At 41.4% G+C, this 18736-nt stretch overlaps 1 protein-coding gene across 1 annotated transcript in view; it reads left to right on the top strand.

Moving 5' to 3' along the window:
- The first annotated feature begins 1473 nt into the window (after positions 1–1473).
- Positions 1474–18736, top strand: part of slc35f3b (solute carrier family 35 member F3b) — a 90016-nt gene continuing 72753 nt past the window's right edge. The window contains exons 1-2 of the mRNA XM_080781511.1: positions 1474–1573; positions 5287–5504. Of these exons, the coding sequence (XP_080637637.1) occupies positions 1530–1573; positions 5287–5504 (262 nt within the window). The 5' untranslated portion in view covers positions 1474–1529. The remainder of the gene's footprint in view (positions 1574–5286; positions 5505–18736) is intronic.

Genomic DNA, 18736 nt, shown 5'->3' with positions numbered 1-18736 from the left:
CAAGTGCTCACAAGCCATCACTTTCTGACATGCTGCCCCAAATATGGAACAATTATTAATCAATCATTTGATTAAAGTTTTGAGTACAGGTATTAAATCAATTACTTTTATTAACGGTTGCATCCCTAGACAGCATCACTACTCCTCCTGGTCCATCATACTGTATGTTCCACTGCTTATTTGGAGCTGCATGCATCAATTTTTATCTAATTGTGCAAATGCAGCCATATAATGCACTTTGACTGTTGGCAAATGCATGCAGCATGCATGCCTGACTGTGCATCATTAACTTCTGACAATTTTAGGGTTACCTTACGGGTCCTATATATATTTATTTTATATTTACATATTTTATACATGGGGGGGCTAAATGCATGTTATACATTTTTGCCAATTTCTTTCTACGATTGCTACAAATTCCTTTGTAAAACCTGTGGATAGGTCATCGTCAAAAAACAAGTTGAAAGATTTAAGTCTGATAATGATGTGGTGTGCAACTGTGCATTCTAATCATGTATTATAGGCCTATAGGCTTCTTTACATTGTTTTTGAGGGGCGCTATCCCCTCCTATAAAATGCTATAGTGTAGATTCTGTCTTAACACAAACATTAAATGCCATTGACAATGCATGGAGAATTTACGTCATATGTGTCTCAGCAAATCGGCTGTTGGTATGTCTGTGGAAACCCTTGGCCAATAAGGGACCACCATTCTTGGTGACGTAACTAAGGTATGTTTCAAGTTTGGGATTAGAGCGCCCCTCACTTCACATAGGTGTAATTTTTTCTGACCATTTTCCACATTTATAATTCTTTGGAGGGGAAAAGAAATTAAACGTATAAAAGAAAGTACTTAAAAAAAACACAGGTAGGCTTTCAATACCACAATGTAGAAATACTCACTAGTAAAAGTCCGGAATTCAAAACTACAAAACTAGTAGGATATTAAACAAAAGTATTAAAAAAAACCTAGTGGAGTAAAAGTACAATAATTTCCTTAGATGTAGTGCAGTAGAAGTAAAAGTATTGAAAATGGGGAAAAACTCCAGTAAAGTAAAAAGTATCTAAAATGTTACTTAAGTACGGTACTTGAGTAAATGTAATTTCTTAAATGTACTTTCCACAGTGCCCATAATGTTTAGGCGCCCACAGTACTCAGCCTGCTGTGTATCCAGCAGATGGCACTGTTGCAGTGTCTTTCAACAGCCCACGGTGGCGCGCACCGCTCGGCGCGCTGAGGCAATGCAATGCATCCAGAACGGAATGGCATGCATTTGGACCGTTCAGCGCTCCTCTACTCTCATTCTGAGCTCCAATATACCCAGGCAGGCTGATGTTGAGGCGAACGGAGGAAGGCTATTACTCTCCGGGGGACGAACTGGATTCGCCACGGCCCACAGCGGTCTAAACACCGCCATTTGAGCGGCTTGCTTTGAATCATGTACGGGGTCGGGGGTGTTGTTGATGGAGGAGACGCCACTGGCACCTTTTGGGACAAAGTTTCCGCGTCGCGGTCCCGACGGGACTGCATGTGTTACCTTGGACCCCCCACTACGCTGGTGGCCGACCCCATGTAAGAGCGCTTTTTAACTTTTATAATGTTAGTGTAATTGTACAACATTCTGAATTGGCAGAACGGCAGGTATGGCAGGTGTATTGGATTAGGCTAAATTAACGGACACGGGCACTTTGGGCATGCACAGCTGCCATGCATGTGAAGCCTAGGCTCTGGGCTCAGGTAGCCTAGGTTACCGTGTGGATGCGGAAATTAGTAGGCTAATATACAGTGCAGGTTCCCAAACCTTTTCATGTCAAGGACCCCCAAATTGACACTCATCAGCCCGCGGACCCCTATTTGAAAATATATGCCAGATACCCCCCATAACATAAGAGAAGCTTTTTACGGTTCTAGCAGTGATTCTCAACCCTTTTATTTTCAAAGACCCCCAGTTTGACATGAATTTTGCTACAGACCCCCATTTAATGGCATTTCTATCAGACCCCAATTTATATTGTAAAATCAATGTTAATTTAACTCTGAGAGTGTACAAATGTTCCATTCGTACACTCTCTGAGTCTGAGTTACATCCTCGTAAGGGTCCATTTGGATACAAACTCTCATTTAGCTGGGGACCCCCTGGAACTCCCTCAAGGACCCCTGGGGGTCCCCTGGCCTGACCCCACTTTGGGAACCACCGGGCTAATACGCTCTAGCATTATTTGCTGTGACATTGCGCACTGTACACACAATGCGTGTTGTCACCTAATTGTCTGACTAAATAAAATAATATAGAACAGTAAAGCAAAATCTACAATATCAATAGCAATCTACAGTGGCCTGAATGATTGATTGGGGCAACAACCTCATTCAAACTTGCAGGCTAGTAGATTTTTCACACAAACTGAGCTCACCAGCACCATTCTCCAATGTTTCTTTTGTTGTAGGTATAGGCTATCAGACTATACACACGTTCTACACTATTATAGCCTGGACATATTCGTCCTTGTGTTAAAAAGCAAATATAAAGAGATATAGGTTTAATAGACTAGGTAGGCTACAGTAGTGTATTGACAATGTTCAACGTTGAATAAATGGGGTTTTTGCTCAAGCAAGGTTTTGTGCTCTATAGTGCATTTGGAACGTTTACTGTCACAAGTAGTGCTTTCCTCGCTGTTCCAAATAGCTTCCTAATGGAGTCATTCGTTATACACAAATTCCTCAATGAAGCCTATAGCCAGACATGTCTTTATCCGTCTTATTATTGCACAGTTGTACATTGGGTCACTTTGGGTTAGTGTCAGTCTTTCACCATGTGTGAACGCAAGGCCAGTGGAGGATGATGATGATTTCTCACTGGACGTGCATCACGCACGCATGCACACCACACGCACTGGACGGACTCTGGTGGCCGTGGTGGAGCACAGAGGGTTATTTCTTATTATATATTTTTTTAACTTAAAGACAAGTAGCCTAAAAGCAATTCCTCTCTCTAGGTCGTCCTCAGATGAGCCTCAGATGAGATCGAGTGGCACGCTATGAGCTTGTAGGTCTGCTATTTTAGAAAAATCGAAGAACGACTGACAGAAACATAGCTTTTTCAGAAAACTGTCAGGATGTATACAAGACATTTTTAGAATCTGTTCTCAGGTCAAATGGGTTAATGTGGGATGTCCTCGTGACTGGTGCCTGCAATCGTGTTGCTTCCATTGTGTGGGGCAGCAGTGGCTCAGGGGTAGAGTGGCAAGACACTGAACCCTTAATTGCTTCTGATGTGCTGGTTGGTGCCTTGCATGGTTTCCGCCGCCATCGGTGTATGAATGTGTGTGTCTGTGAATGGGTGAATGTAATGCACAATCTCTCTAAAGCGCCTTGGATAAAGGCACTATATAAATGCACCATTTACCATTCCCACAGCACTAGTTTGCTGGCTGGCAGCGCGTAGAAGAAGCTGAGTTTGGTTTGGCGGGGGAGTTTGGCCATGCCGTTCAGGGTCCTCCATGCAAGTGCCTTCCTCACTTTCAGGTCTTGATCGGTTGATTTGACCCATGAAGTCCTTGACTTCCTTCAAAGCAGTGCCTCCTGTTGTCAGAGGTGGATGCTCTGATGGGATGTTATTATAGGTGATAACTTCAGTTTTCTTGGCATTCAGCCGGAGGCCAACCTTGGCACACTCTGATTACACTCTGGTCATGAGCTTCTGAGCTTGTTCTACGTGGTCAGAGAGCAGGCTGATCGCGTAGTCAAGGTCTGTCAGGACTTGGTGTAATGTTGAGGCCAAGATCCTGCTCTCGTCCATTGATTCCTTAATGCGTAGTCCAGGACTATGATGAAGAGGAAGGGGGCTAGGGTGTTCCCTTGCAGTACCCCAGCCAAGATGTCAAACTCCTCACTGTTGCCATCTGGGGTCACCACCTTGGCCCTTGTTCCTCAATTCCTCAATGCAGAAATGACTCATGTACAAGTTAAGTAGGCTAAAGGCTTGTAAAACATGTTCCTAGGCATATATGAAAAAGTGCAAAAGTCAATCTTGGCATCAAGATACAGTATAGCCTACTTTTACACACAGTATCAAACTGAAACTGTGAAAGTACTCAAATGTGTTTTATTTTTGTGTGTGTTTTTTTAGACATAGTGAACTGCCACACCTAAAATCTGTGGTTCTCAAGGTCCCCCACCGTTTGGTATGCAATAGGCCACAGACCCCCATAACTCTTGAGTTACCTACTGGGGCCAGTTTGACGTACACTGCCAGAACCCACCACACCCATGCCCATTTTGATAGACTGGAATGGCTTAGGGTTGACAGCACCTTGCAATGGGCCTGGTCTACAAGATTCACTACACCACCAAGATACCCATGTACCTGTCAAAATACTACTTCATGTCAACAAAGTCCACAATCACAAACACCAGAGGGAGTTCAACAAACCACGTGCAACCCAGATTCAGCTAAAACAAGGGATTAAATTAATTTCACTTCTATGTCACTGAAATAGAAATAACGGTGATGACCGTTTATTCTTGCATTGTGAAATAGAGAAACATTTCGGCTATCCAGCCTTCATCAGTGTATGCAAGAATGCAATAATAAAAACTAAAGCTGTTCTTAGTGTTTGCGACCCATCACCGTTATTTCTATTGCATGATTTGAAAGGGTAACGCACCATGATTCAGAGTGTGGTGGTCACAAAGAAAAGCTCCTATGCCACTAAAATGTGGAACACCCTACCAACAGCCGTTAAGAAATGTGAATCCCTAGACTCCTTCCAAAAAACACTCTCAAAGAGCACCTACAGACGGCTGCAATTCGAAACTGGCCCCTGTAAAAAAGTTTTTTTTACTTTCTTTAACTGTATGATGATTTCCTCTTTTCATAGAAGTCTTTTCTGGTTTCATCCTCGTAGCAGTTTTTGCATTGACTTGTGCTTTCGTTGAAATGTAAAAAAGGAATTAGATACGGTGCTGGACCCAAAAAAATGACCAAATGAAGAAAGAAATGTAATGTCTGCTCCCCGTCCTCTTTATTTCAACCTAACGAACAACGTTTCGCCCCTCCAGACTTTCTCAAGTTTCGTATCGTGTGCGGACAGCCGGACATTCCATGTTTTTCTTAATTTGTTTCAAATGTACCCATTCTACATACTGGGAATATTTTTTTTTTATCAATCAATCAATCAATCAGAATACGCGAGCGGTCCGTGAACAAAAAGGGGGTGAGTGTTCCGGTTACCTTGAGAATCACTGCCAAAAATCAACACCCCCTTCCCTTTGTCCTCTCTTCCTAGCGGGATGCGCAAGTCTCCTGATCTGAGTCCCAGAAGGCTTTCGGACATCAGCCCTCAACTCAGGCAACTGAAATACCTTGTGGTGGACGAGTCCATCAAAGAGGACCAGCTGAGATCGTCCCGGTCGGTGGAGGACATCAACAGCGCATCGATAGAGGAGAGAATACTGAGAATAACTGGCTACTATGGATATCAACCCTGGAATACGTACAATAGTAGTAAGTGGATCATTTTCTATAAGTTGCATGGAGTTGCTGCTGAATTTCCATGACATTTCTATACATTTCTATCCTGGAATCAAATCCGGGTCTCCGCCATGGAAAGCCAAGATCCTGTCTATCTACTATAGCCTAAAGGGGAATTTCCCCATGGCCGAGGGACATAATTATAGGCTGGCTAATAAGCCAGACCGAATCAGCCGTTGGCAAAAGAAAATTGCCTGCCGGCGGATTGTTGTGTGATATAACATAATTAGGCTTTTGGTCATCAGGCAGATGACCTGATCTGTTACACATTTCTAGGAAATAGCCTATATTTTTGCATAGACATTATAGCGTCAATGCTTTTCATTCACTTCCATAATGGCCAAGAAGACTCTAATCTAGGCCATTCAGTCTACAATGTTTTTTCTGGCTTAGGGCCCCTTAGCTGAGAGAGAGATCGGTGATTCAATAGGATTCACCACCTATTTTCGACCGGCACCCACCCCTCTCGACCAGAAATCATACAGGCTGGGGCAGGCTAGGTGGACGGTTAACGGTTACGTTAACGGTTGCAAACACGTCACAAACGTGACATCTCTGTGACATACTTCTTGCGTCTTGCGTTCTTTCTTTATTTATTGCATCTTTTCTTTTTTTGTACAAACAAACAATACAACAGAACAATACATAATACATCAGACAATGCAATTACAAAAAAAACATAAAGTACATACATATATAAATACAATATAATATGGGCACTTAGACTGGTAACAAAAACAACAACAGAGTCCTTATGGCCACAAGACCAAACAGCTGCAGAGAATACAATTAGACATTTTCAGTTTCCACCATTAAATAAGATAAATCATTAACCGTAATATATTGGATATACCGTCCCCATATTTTATCAAACATCTTTTGTTTATTCTTCAGAGTATAAGTGATTTTTTTCCAGAGGAAGGCACATTGACTGGGATATCTGTCTGGTCTTTAGCGACAGCTGATCCTGGCAGTCCATGATCTTCCTTTACAGATGCCAATGTTTTGTTTTAGTTTATATTTCAATTGTATTTTAACCTGTACAGCACTTTGGGTGACCCGTTCATTTTAAATGTGCTTTTTAAATACTTTTTGTGTTGAGTTGAGTTGTGTTGAGAATGAGATGCAGTACAGTGATCTATATACAGTGCAGTGGTCAATGTATGGGGTCTATAGATGCAGTACAATAGTCTATATGCAGTACAGTGGTTTATATAGTCAGATAATACAGTTCAGATGTCTATAGATGCAGCACAGTAGTCTAGATGCAGACTGCAGTACAGTGGTCTCATACAGATATAGATGCAGTACAGTCGTTATACAGTAACAGTACAGTGGTCGCATGCAACTATAGATAATGTACAGTGGTCTCATACAGATATAGAAAGAGTACAGTGGTCTCATACAGCTATAATATTATATTACACATTTGTACTGCATGTATAAAACGGCATGGTTCTTGTTCTCTATTAATGGTGGCGTGACCTTTTACACTTGTATTAGTCATCTGCAAGCACGCACCAGCTCCTGAGAGCACAAGGGACACCAAGGCAGAGTCACCACACGATGACACACGAGTGACGCGATAGTTCTGAGGTGTAATGAGCTCACGCACAGAATACAGTACATTATACCATTTGCCCAAATCCCAGAAGCTTTCTGAGTCATAAGAAGGCAAGATAAGATAAGAAAGAGAACATATTGTATCACAATGTTCTCAGCAAGCAGTGGAGGACAAAGCAATCAACCTCAATTGTTCTTGAGACAAAGTATTGATCCCTCTTGGACTCTAAGCTCAAAGACTCAAAGCATCTCTGATGAATAGTTACTCTTAAGTCTTTCTCCTTTGGAACACAGAATTCTTAACTGCATCTGACAAGCTGAGACCACACACACGCACGCACGCACTTCTCAGAGCGAAAATAGCCGAGTTTGTAGATTGCTTATTTTGCCAACTTTTGTTTAAATTATTTTATATTGTTTATGGAGGTACAGACAGTAGGCTGACAGGAAATGGGGAGAGAGATGGGGGGATGACATGCAGTAAAGGCCGGCGGGATCGGGAGTCGAGCCTGCGGCACACTGCCAAACTGGATTACCAGCCAAGGTGCCTGGACCGCTGAGCCATGGCCCAGGCAATTTTGCCAACTTTTTGAGACAATTTGAAAATGTGTGGATGAAATCAAGATATGATTTTGTGCAACATATTTAAATTAAAATGTTGGACATACATATGTCCACTCTAATAGATGCTATCCAAGCACCGTTTCGGAAGCGGGCGGCTCGCTGGAACCCCCCCACCCCCGGGAACCCCCACACGGAGTTGCACCACTCACTTCACACGGGTGTGATTTTTATGTCTTACGCCAATGTTTCCATACCAACAAATGACAGCAACAAAATAATCTATGACTTATCCACCTGAAATGCTACTGGATTAGTTCAAACGAGTCCTGCTTTTGTCTTTGTCTGCTTTTGTTTCTAAAGTGCTTGGTTGAATAAAAGCTTTTCCACAAAGCTTTTAGCAGAACAGCCCTTAATTATCTATTATGGAACATGTATACTGTGCGCCTTGAAGCACAATGTCTCTCGCGTTTCACAAAGACACTGTTCATGCATGCCTTACCTTCCAGGAACGAGCCTCTTTGAATTGTAATGAGCCAGCAATTATCTACTCTCTATATCAGCAGATCCCAGATGTTGATTTTGACAGCAAATTTTTATGTAGTTTTAGTCATAGTCTTTTGAGTAAAATTTCATTTAGTTTTAGTCATCTGAGCTTGATCTACAAGCTCACAACGCATCACACTTGCGACGCATTGTGAGCTTACAGAGATCTGATATTTCCTGATCACAACACCAGAGCGCAACTGACAAATGACTTGTCTTTTAGTTCTACTGGATCTCTTTTCCACTAGTCATCATAGCTTAGTTTTAATTAAGAAACATTCAGGCTATTTAGTATTCATTATTACACAATGTAGCTATATACATTTTATCGTCTTTATAGTTGTGTTATGATATTCTAGTACTGAAACTGACATCATCAAACTGACATCAGACATCTTGTAGCCATTCAAAAACGGTAGCATTGATTTCCAATACTGATACTGTCATCCTATGTCCTATGGCAGTGGTTCCCAAACTTTTTTGTGTCAAGGACCCCCAAATCAACATTCATTAGGCCAGGGACCCCCATTTGAAAACATATGCCAGTGACCGGGTGACCCCGATAAGGGAGGATTTTTGCGGCTCTAGCAGTGATTCCGAAACATATTAATTTCATGGACCCCCAGTTTCACAAGCATTATGCTACGGACCCCCGATCTCTGTTACCCCAATTTATATCGTAAAACCACTGTTAACTCTGAGTACAGTTCTTGCCTCTGACCTATTTGCTTACTTAGTGGATGTCTGGCACACTTCCTGCGTACAGGCCAGGGTCATCATTCCTTTGGGAAAACTCTTTTAGCCGTGGCCACTCACTGTGTCAGATTGGGGACAAAAGGTTTGAACTGGTGTCACACGTTGTGAGCTTGTAGATCTGCTGTGTTTGGCGAAGAGACTTTTGGTGTACTGTAGGCTGACAAATAACTTGCAACTATTGATTATTTATTTTATATCCCATTGATCTATTTCATTAATCAAATAATCTTTAGATTTTTTAAACCTTTATACAAACTGATTGACCACTTTAGCATTATTTTATATACTATTAGAATATAGAGCTTTAACTTTTTAACAAAAGCCTTTTGTTCTTTTTTATCACAACATATCACAGTTACAGCGGTATCCATTCATTAAATGGATTGTATCTCTAAAGCTTTTGCTGTTGTTGATGCTGTTGTGATTTGCGTTAATCTTCCAGTAAATATTCAGCCCCTGCTCGCTATCCAGCTGATTATGTTCTAATTAAAACATTTACATAATATTGTAGCTGTAGCGGGTTATTTCAAATCGTTGCTGTCGGGCAGAGACCTTGTCAGCTTTTCTGTAAATCATACAAGTGCTGCGATAATGTGAGTGAATGCGTAAGTGGTTATGTTTGTCTGTGGGTTTTATAAAATAGAACCAATCAAAAGTATTAACAAGCTTGTGACTCAATAACACAGGTTCCTTCCCCCGCCTGCATATCCTAAAAAGTCCTGGTTTCGGAGATACAAGGTTTTTCAATCCGACATCGACAATATTAAGATTGGTGGATAAGCTCTGACAGCATCCTTGTTTCTGTAGACGTCTGGTTACAGCGATATCCTTTCGTCAAAGACAAGGCCTTATCATTTTCTGACACATGTTAAGCCCTTAAACCCCTCCTATACTGACTGGAGTCCCCCAGGGTTATATACTGTACTAGGCCCCCTCCTGTTTTTGCTCTACACTAATTCTCTTGGGCAGAAATAGCTGATCTGGTGTTGCTGTTGCAGAGTAAATCATGTGCACAAACAAAACACATTAAAATCACATGAAACATCATGGTCTTTTGTTAAAAAGGCAGGTCTTTAGGCAGGGGTTTTCTCTTAAAACAACAACGACTGCGGTGCTCTCAGGTGGTCAGGGAGGACATTTCATAGTCAAGGAGTGGCTGAGCAGAAGGCCCGGTGTGTTGGCCCATAGTACGGAGCTTGGTCCTGGGGGGTGGTGTTTTCAGAGCGGAGGCTGCAAGTGGAGGTTTGCGTGTGTGTGTGTGTGTGTGGGGGGGGGGGGGGGGGCAGTTCTTTGAGGTAGTGTAGGATGGAGCGTTGCTGTGGATGCACAGGGGGCTAACAGGGAGATCTAATCTTCTGTTCTGTCAGGAGGAGACGGGAAGACAGTGCAGTGAACAGAGGACGGGTGTGATGATGATGTGCTCGTATTTACGCATTCTTATCAGGATGCTTGCAGCGCTGTTCTGGATGTCATTTGAAGGCTCTTGATACTGGGATCCCGATGAGAAGTGCAGTAATCCAGCCTGGAGGAGACAATTAAAGGAGTGGAAGTTTTTATTTTCTTAAGACCCTTTTAATTTCAGTTTGTTATGCGTTAGGCGTTAGTGGTTCCCAAACGTTTTTAGCTCAAGACCCAAACTAGTGAAAATACCACATCTACAAGCTCACAACGTGTCTCTTTGTTGAGCTTGTACATCTGCTATTTTCACTACTTCTTATTTTTTGAGAAGACAGCAATGTGTGTCCCTATGTCTACGTACGTACGTGCTGAGACAGACACAGAGACAGACACGTAGGTAGGTATGTACATGTCTGTCTCTGTGTCTGTCTCAGCAAGAAAGCTGAAACACCTGTTATACCACTGGATGGCACTGTTGCGCAGTGTCTCTCTCTCTCGCTCTCTCTCTCTCTCTCGCTCTCTCTCTCTCTCTCTCTCTCTCTCTCTCTCTCTCTCTCTCTCACACACACACAAACATTTATTTATGTCCGATATTTCATATTCCATCCTAATTGGCTAACATTGGCTTTCAAAGTTTGCAGGATTTGCCCGTTTTGAACAAAAAGCCTCAAATCACGAATGCAGTGTGCAATTTACGTGAAATCTTTCACAGACTTTCCTACTAGTCTGAGGAATATATCCCACCCTTTTCACATTGTCCTGTTATAGCGCCACCAACAGGTGGATTTTTGCAAAACACGTTTTAGGAACATAATGCCTCAAATCATCCAATTGCCATCCAATGCGTAAGAAGAAATGGCACCCTTTTCACATTGGCCTATTATAGCGCCACCAGGAGGCCACAAGCTGACCTACCCTGGTGGAGACCTGTGCCCGAGAGGCACTTTTTCTAGTTTGAACTGGGGACCCCAGAATAATCATATGTGAACTGGGGACCCTCAGAATAATCATATTTGAATCAGGGACCCCGAAATAATCATATTTGAACTGGGGACCCCCAGAATAATCATATTTTAACCGGGGACCCCGCAAAATAATTTGACTGAGGATTACCACCCTGACAAGCACTTGGAATTGTAGGAGTTGAGTGGCAGCGGTGGCCGAACGGATTGCGGAGAGGTCTCGTTACCGGAAGGTCGCCAGTTCGAATCAGCGGTCCGACACGTTAAAAATTACCACCGCTGAAGTGCCCTTGGACAAGGCATTGAACCACTACCATGAAATGTTCTATGAAATAAGCAGGGCCTGGCTGTAAACAAGTATCTGATGCTTAGTCCAGTTACCCTGGGTAAACATAGTACCTTTCCTTTCCTTTTTACATTTTATTTGACCTGGTTTCACAGATGAATATTGTGGATATGGCAGATCTACAAGCTCACCATGCCTCGCAATCAATCAGCTATTTTCACAACATTTGCCTCTTTGTAACATGTATTTTAGGAAGTGAATAAAAATAAACTGGACGTACAGTCGTACAGGATGTTCCTGAAACATAAAACCATATTCATTTTTAGAGTCGGACATCTAATGCCGTGTATGAAATTCATTGTTCCTCAATTGCCTCAGTATTTCTGTCCTGTAATCATCTTTGCTTTGCACCACTATACTCCCATTTAACAAAATACATACAATACTTACATGTATATACTTGCTTACTGTACCAAAACGAAAGTACAAAACATTTCCAACTATGTCAAAAGTAGCTGATCTACAAGCTAGCTTACAACATGCCGCGATGGGACCAGTGGTGGTGTTCTAGGTTTTCTCAGAGGGCATACGATAATTATTCCCTGCATGACATGGCTATAGTATACACTCACACGTGGTCAATGGATGAAAATAATGGTTAGTAGACGGTACGCTTTTTTCAAAAACTTCTGCACGGCACGGTAGACGGTAGAAAACACCACTGGATGATCTTATAATCAGCTATTTTAAAGGCTAAAGTGTGTTTCGTAGTAATAATATTATTATTATTATTATTATTATTATTATCTACAAAGCAACTAGTAAGTACTTTAAAAAAAAGAATAATTGTAATGGAGTAAAAAGTGCAATATATACAGTATTGCAAAATGGACATACCGGTACAAGTAAAGTAAAAGTGCCTCAAAATGTTACTTAAGTACATTACAAGTACATTAGTTACTTTCCACGACTGGTATTATTAACCCACCATTTATTTGCGGTTGTCTCTGAAATTCAAATGCAAACATAATGCTTAGGGCGGTGCTGCATGTGTACGTGGTTGTAGGCTACTGTATGTGAGATGGATAGCGCAGCCCTATTACCCACAGGACTCGAGGCTATGAAACAATTAATATTTTATGTAAGTGGGTAGATTCGACAGGGGGATACATTTGTGAGTCCTAGTATGTGCTGAAACCATATTATGGTGTTCATGCTTGCATAATACTGGTTGCATTAGTGATTATTCATGAATGTTTTAATCCCAAATGTTTTAATCTAAAAAAAACACTCAATTATTGTGAATTATCAATTTAAAGCTACCCTCTGTGACCTACTGACCTTACTGTTCTACCCCAAACTTCTTGAGGTCTAGTTTGCGATTTAAACCGGCATGGGTCTCCTGCGCAAGTGTTGCATAATAAAGCCTGCCTGCTTGCTCAGGGGAGAAATTTAATTTTGACCAGTGCCACTTGTCAACCAGTTCGTGGTGTCAAACCGAACACTAGGAAGACTCCGCAGATGTATCTTGTAGATCTGCTATTTTCAATACTTTTGTGGGACAAAACTTTTGTGTTTTAAAAGACAAGGCAATGATATGGTCTTTAGAATTAGAGGTGCTGTCCAAACAGATGTTTTTAGGTGAATCCGCAAACGTTTTTAATCATATTAAATTAATGCCATTCACATGAAGCCGGGGTGTTGAGTGACCGAATTCGCTCATTTTTAAAAAAAAAGGGTCCCAGAGTGCTCCATATCTTCTTGAATCTTCTCTCTGTTTGGTGCTTTGTGGCAGCTACAGTGCCACTTACAGCCAGGCATATACTACAGGCATATTCAGTGTGTGTGTGTGTGTGTGTGTGTGTGGCGCTTTTGTGGTTTCATATGGACACGCACATTTCTTGAGACAATTCTGTGTGTACGGTAAACTTTTTAACGTCGACACGACTCCATGACATTCTTTTTAATCTATCTATCTGCTCCTAGACTTCTGCTGCTGTACCCAGATAAAACTCCTTGAAAACGAATCTTCTTTTTAATGACCACCACCAGCCCTTCCTGTCAGAGAGTGGTGTCAGCATCTCACCATAGAGGCGAGAGGCTTGCGATAGGTGCAACAGGAAACAAACAACCACAGTGGCACACTGAATAGGATTACATTTAACCACTCCACGCGGTGTCCTCTGGGAGACACTGTGTTCACTGGAAATCTAATTGGATACAAATCCTTCGTTGCTGTTTGGCAGAAACCTTATATCTCCCTATCTCTGTTTTTCTTTTTTTGTGTATAAGAGTGTCTTGTGAAAGTATAGTGCAAATAGCCTGGCAATATACAATTTTGACATTTGAGATGACTAAAATATGAGTAAAACTAAATGGAATTTTATTCAAAAGACAATTATTCTTCCATGAAATTACTGAAATTCACCCCTCTCCTCCTCATCTGCAGTTAATTAGAGTTAATTAGAGTGACGGATGACGATGGAGGACTCCCACCTCTATAATGAACCTGTGGTCTAGCTGTGCAGCTGCCATTCTAACCTCACTACTCCCGCCGGTGTTCATAATATTCACTGCTGGAGTTAGCAGAGGAACAAATGTAATGGTGACACAGTGGAACTAATTGGAGGCTTAACAAGCCAAATAGATTGATTATTTTTTATGATGGCTTTTGATTGGTGCTACTCAATCATTACTTGCTGATGAAATGCGCATGCCACATATAGGCTCCGGTTAGCCCTGGTCCAGTGCTTACAGCGAGTCTCTCTCCGACGCCCTGTGGAAGTCCCTTCCGCAGCCCTCTAGGGATTCTCTCACTCACTGTGCAAGTGTTTACAATTCCCAGCAAATAAACAAAACGACGTATCTACTCACTGAAACAAAGCCTGCTAGACCTTGGTAAAAGTCTATTCTCGGAGCTGGGAAGCGTCTCAGGTCCCCAGCTTCTCTCTAAATTTTTAATTTTTAAATAAAATGAATCCAACCAGATCGGCCCAGGCAAAACCCGGAAATGCGGTAGTAGAAGAAATGACTCTGCCCGGTAAATTCAGGGTACATTGCATTATTAACATGGCACAAAGTGCATCTTAGAGAGAAGCTGGGGACCTGAAATGCTTCCCAGCTAAAATACAAGTGATAAAGTGCAAGGTGCTTAGCTTTAAAATACCCAACGACTACACCACCTTTGTAAGATGTCTGGTCGTCTAGTCTAAACACTCTTAAAACGTAAAGACACTCAGGTTCGAGGGACAACTTAAAATATTAAAAAGGCAAACTTAAAACAGTCAGATTTGAACAAAATAGAACGGGTTAACAAAATACTTTATTAAACTAAAATACAACGGGGCATCTACAGTATAATAAAGCCATCATAAAATACATTAGTAACCAAACTCTAAAGCCCTAATAAAATCCTAAAATGACTAAACTAAACCCTAAAACAAAACCATTAACCAAAATAAAACAAAGCAATCAATAACTGCATTTCACTGTGACATGTGCAAAGTAGCAGGGGCAATTATTCGGTGTGCCGAGACCATCAGGCTTCTACTTCATTCCGTCGACACTGTAACGCACAAGGGCAGCTACCAGTTAATTTGTTCCACAATAATTTACTCTAGTGATGGTTCCACAGATAGGTCCTATGTTGGCAACGCTACAGAGCAGGTACTTACAGACAGTCCAGGTTTTACCCTGGGCCCTTCTGATGATGGTGTGTATAGTGTTGCGGCCTCTACTCTCTCCTCCGTCCCTATAGGCCAAGTTCACCCAGCTGAACTTAAACTCTGAGGAGTCCTCTCGCATGCAAAGCATGCAAAATATACAAAAACCCAAATACAACATAATAAAGCAAAACACAACACATGTAAATTTCCACCGGCGCGCACGCACACACGCACGCACGCACGCGTAGAAGCCGTGACTAATAATGGCTTACTGTGTGCGAATAATGCTTTATCCTACAGTATGAACTTTCTTTGATGACATGGCTCTACAGGAGGCTAACCATTTGTGTGTGTGTGTGTGTGTGTGTCTGCGTGCACGCGTGTGTTCGGAGCTAATCTCGCAAACCAACTGGACCGATCAGTGCCACATTTCTTGTTTTGCAAACATTGGGTCATTTCATTTTGTGTACCATCTGTTCAGAGATTGATGCTCAACTCGAATGTGTTTCTGGTGAGTCACACACTGTTGTTGGCCTACAGAGGGAAAGAGAGGACATTTGATCTGACTCTTTCTGTACCCAGACACCGCTTTGATCTGTCTCGCCCACTCGTCACTGCTCTCACCAACCTGCACACCCTCACATAACCCAAAGTACCTTGAAATTACAGCGTCTGATCTCATTGGATGCTTTAAAATCCAGATTGAAAGAGCTGGAGGCAGATGTGAATAAAAAAAGTGGATACTTTTTTTACAGTTGCAATTTCTTTCCACACGGCGGAGTGAAAACCACTGGATGCCATGTAACACAAACACTAAGCTACGTTCTTATATTTCATCTATGTCCAATAATAGACTAATGCCACTTAATATAGTGTACTATATTGTATATAGCATCTCTTTTCCGTTGGTAAATCAATATCCTCTGCTGCTGGGTAGTGCAGCCCTGCTTTCTCACATGGATATAGGATGGGATTACACCTTCTTGATACCCCAGGGGGGCAACATTTGGGATGTCAAAGCATCAGTACAGAGTAAAAATAAAAGTGCACAATAAACAATAATTACAGCAACGGATACAGCACTACACCATACACAATACATGGATACGATATTATAATAGACTACACTCCCACACAGGCATGCATTCATCTAATCAACTCACAAATTACAGAGGCATGTCCTTTAATCACGTCATATGCTGCTACGGGACATACGCATCACACGACCCAAGGAACCACAGTATACCGCTAATCAACTTACAAATTACATATATATACCGACACTGAAACATATCTTTATTACGTTATATCCTGGCATTGGTACATATCTTCATCACGTTATATGCTGCTACGGCCGGGACATACGCATCAAACGACCCAAGTAACCACAGTTACATTACATACTGTACATACAGTAGTACATAGAGGCATTTCCTTTATTTTACTTTGAGAAACTACCAGTGGGTCCTGGACACTTCTAAATCGATGGGACTGCATTTATTTTATAGATAGAAGCTTTTACCATACTTCAAATTTCAAAATACTACTTTTTTACCTCCAAAAGCTATAGGTTCGTAGCAAATAGCTGAAACCTAATAATTCAATATTGCAAACGCTCTTTCACAGAGAGGCTGAGATTTGAAAGTTTGTAGCGGTCGACAATACTTGCGCGCTCTGCTTGCGTACTAGTAGGCCATTTATGGAGAGTGCAGTTCTAGTTGTTTCTGTAATTAATTCATCAAAATGAATCAGTTTAAGTCCCTAATCTACATTATGCAAACAAAGTAACTAAAGCTGCCAGATAATTGCAGTGGAGTAAAATCTACAATATTTGCCTCTTTGAGTAGAAATACCGGAAATACCGAACTATTAGTCCTACAACCTATCTCAAACCCTCACCCTAAACCTAACCTCCCACGGGGCAGCACCTAAACCTAACCTTAACCCATGTCTAACCAATGACTAGTCTAAATGAAGTATGCACCCCAAATAGAGTACAGTACTTAAAGTAAATGTACACCACTGCAATGGAGAGGCATATAATATAAAAGGCATATAATCGAGAACTGTCATTACATAATTACAGTGCAGTGACAGGCAGTATGAAGACAAATCGTTGGACCGTGAACACATTGAAAAGTAGTGTGAAAAATGCTGAAAACGCCAACTTTAAAGAAGATAATGATACCTTCACCACAGACATTGCTGACTAGATTAATTGGATGATGATGCTTACATAACAGTATTTATTCATCTGTCCGAAGCTGTCAGAATTGGTACACTGCAGCAAAAACAAAGACATAAGACTCAAAGCCAAGCAATCAAGAAAACAATTGTTTTCTGAAAAAGCTCTGTTGCTATTTTATTCGTGCTCAAATCTTTTCATGTCAAGGACTCACAAAATTATATTTGGCCGTGTTTGTAAAACAACAAATGTGGCACTGATCGGTCCAGTTGTTTTGCGAGATTAGCTCTGAACACACGCTCGCACGCAGACACACACACAAATGGTTAGCCTCCTGTAGAGCAGGGATTCTCAACCCGTGGGCTGTAAAATGGAAATGAAGAGTTTACATACGTATAGTAAACATAGTACATGCATACACCTTCCCTAATGATTATATCTGGTTTCAGTATTTATTTATGGTGTATTGTCTCTGTTATTAAGGTTATTGTAGCAGTCAATTTATATTGGGGGTCGGGAGGGGGCGGAGGTCCCGAGACATTGCCAAAGGGTCCTTGCTCTCTTTTGCAATCTCATCCTTTCTTTAATTTAGATAGATTTTCTTTAATCATTAATCTATATGCTGCTGCATTGTCTGAAGGAAGCCAAACCAGAGTTTTTACTCTTATGTATACCTACCTGTACACTCTTATGTATAGCTACCTGTACACAAGATGTAACAATAAAGTACAACATTGAACCTTGAACTTTGAGGGACCACCAGAAGCAAAGATTTGAGTTAAAAAATGCTTTACAAATATATAGGCATAGATTTTCACGAGGCAGATACAAGCTCATAACGTGGTACGAAGTGACACGATATTAATGGTTTTGATGGGTTATTAGTTACAATATTTGCTGAATAGTCTGTGACTAAACTTAAAAGTTAAGTAAAATACGAAACAAGCCTGGCAGTGGGTGGTATTTAATCCGGCTGTCAATTAGTTAATTTCATACTGGAAGACAATGATTGGGCTGAAACTTTATCCATAATTGGGCATCCATAATTGGGCATGGCTGACACCTTAGTGACAACATAATGACAACGTGAGCTTTGAATCAGCTCGGCTTAAAACCTGACTGCACAGTTTGAATGACACACGGAGAGAGACATCAAGTCAGTCTTCACCAACTTCAAGAGGACCTAAGGTCAAACACCGTTAGTTACATCCTTGAACCATTACAGCTCCTGCATAGCAGCAGCTTTGACGATGAACCCACTGGAACCCACTGGAAACTCAACC

Source organism: Protomyctophum bolini (genome assembly GCF_963924005.1).
Source record: "Protomyctophum bolini genome assembly, chromosome: 14".
NCBI classification, from domain to species: Eukaryota; Metazoa; Chordata; class Actinopteri; order Myctophiformes; family Myctophidae; genus Protomyctophum; species Protomyctophum bolini.
Note: the sequence above shows the minus strand (reverse complement) of the source record. Positions and strands in the feature narration are given on the sequence as shown.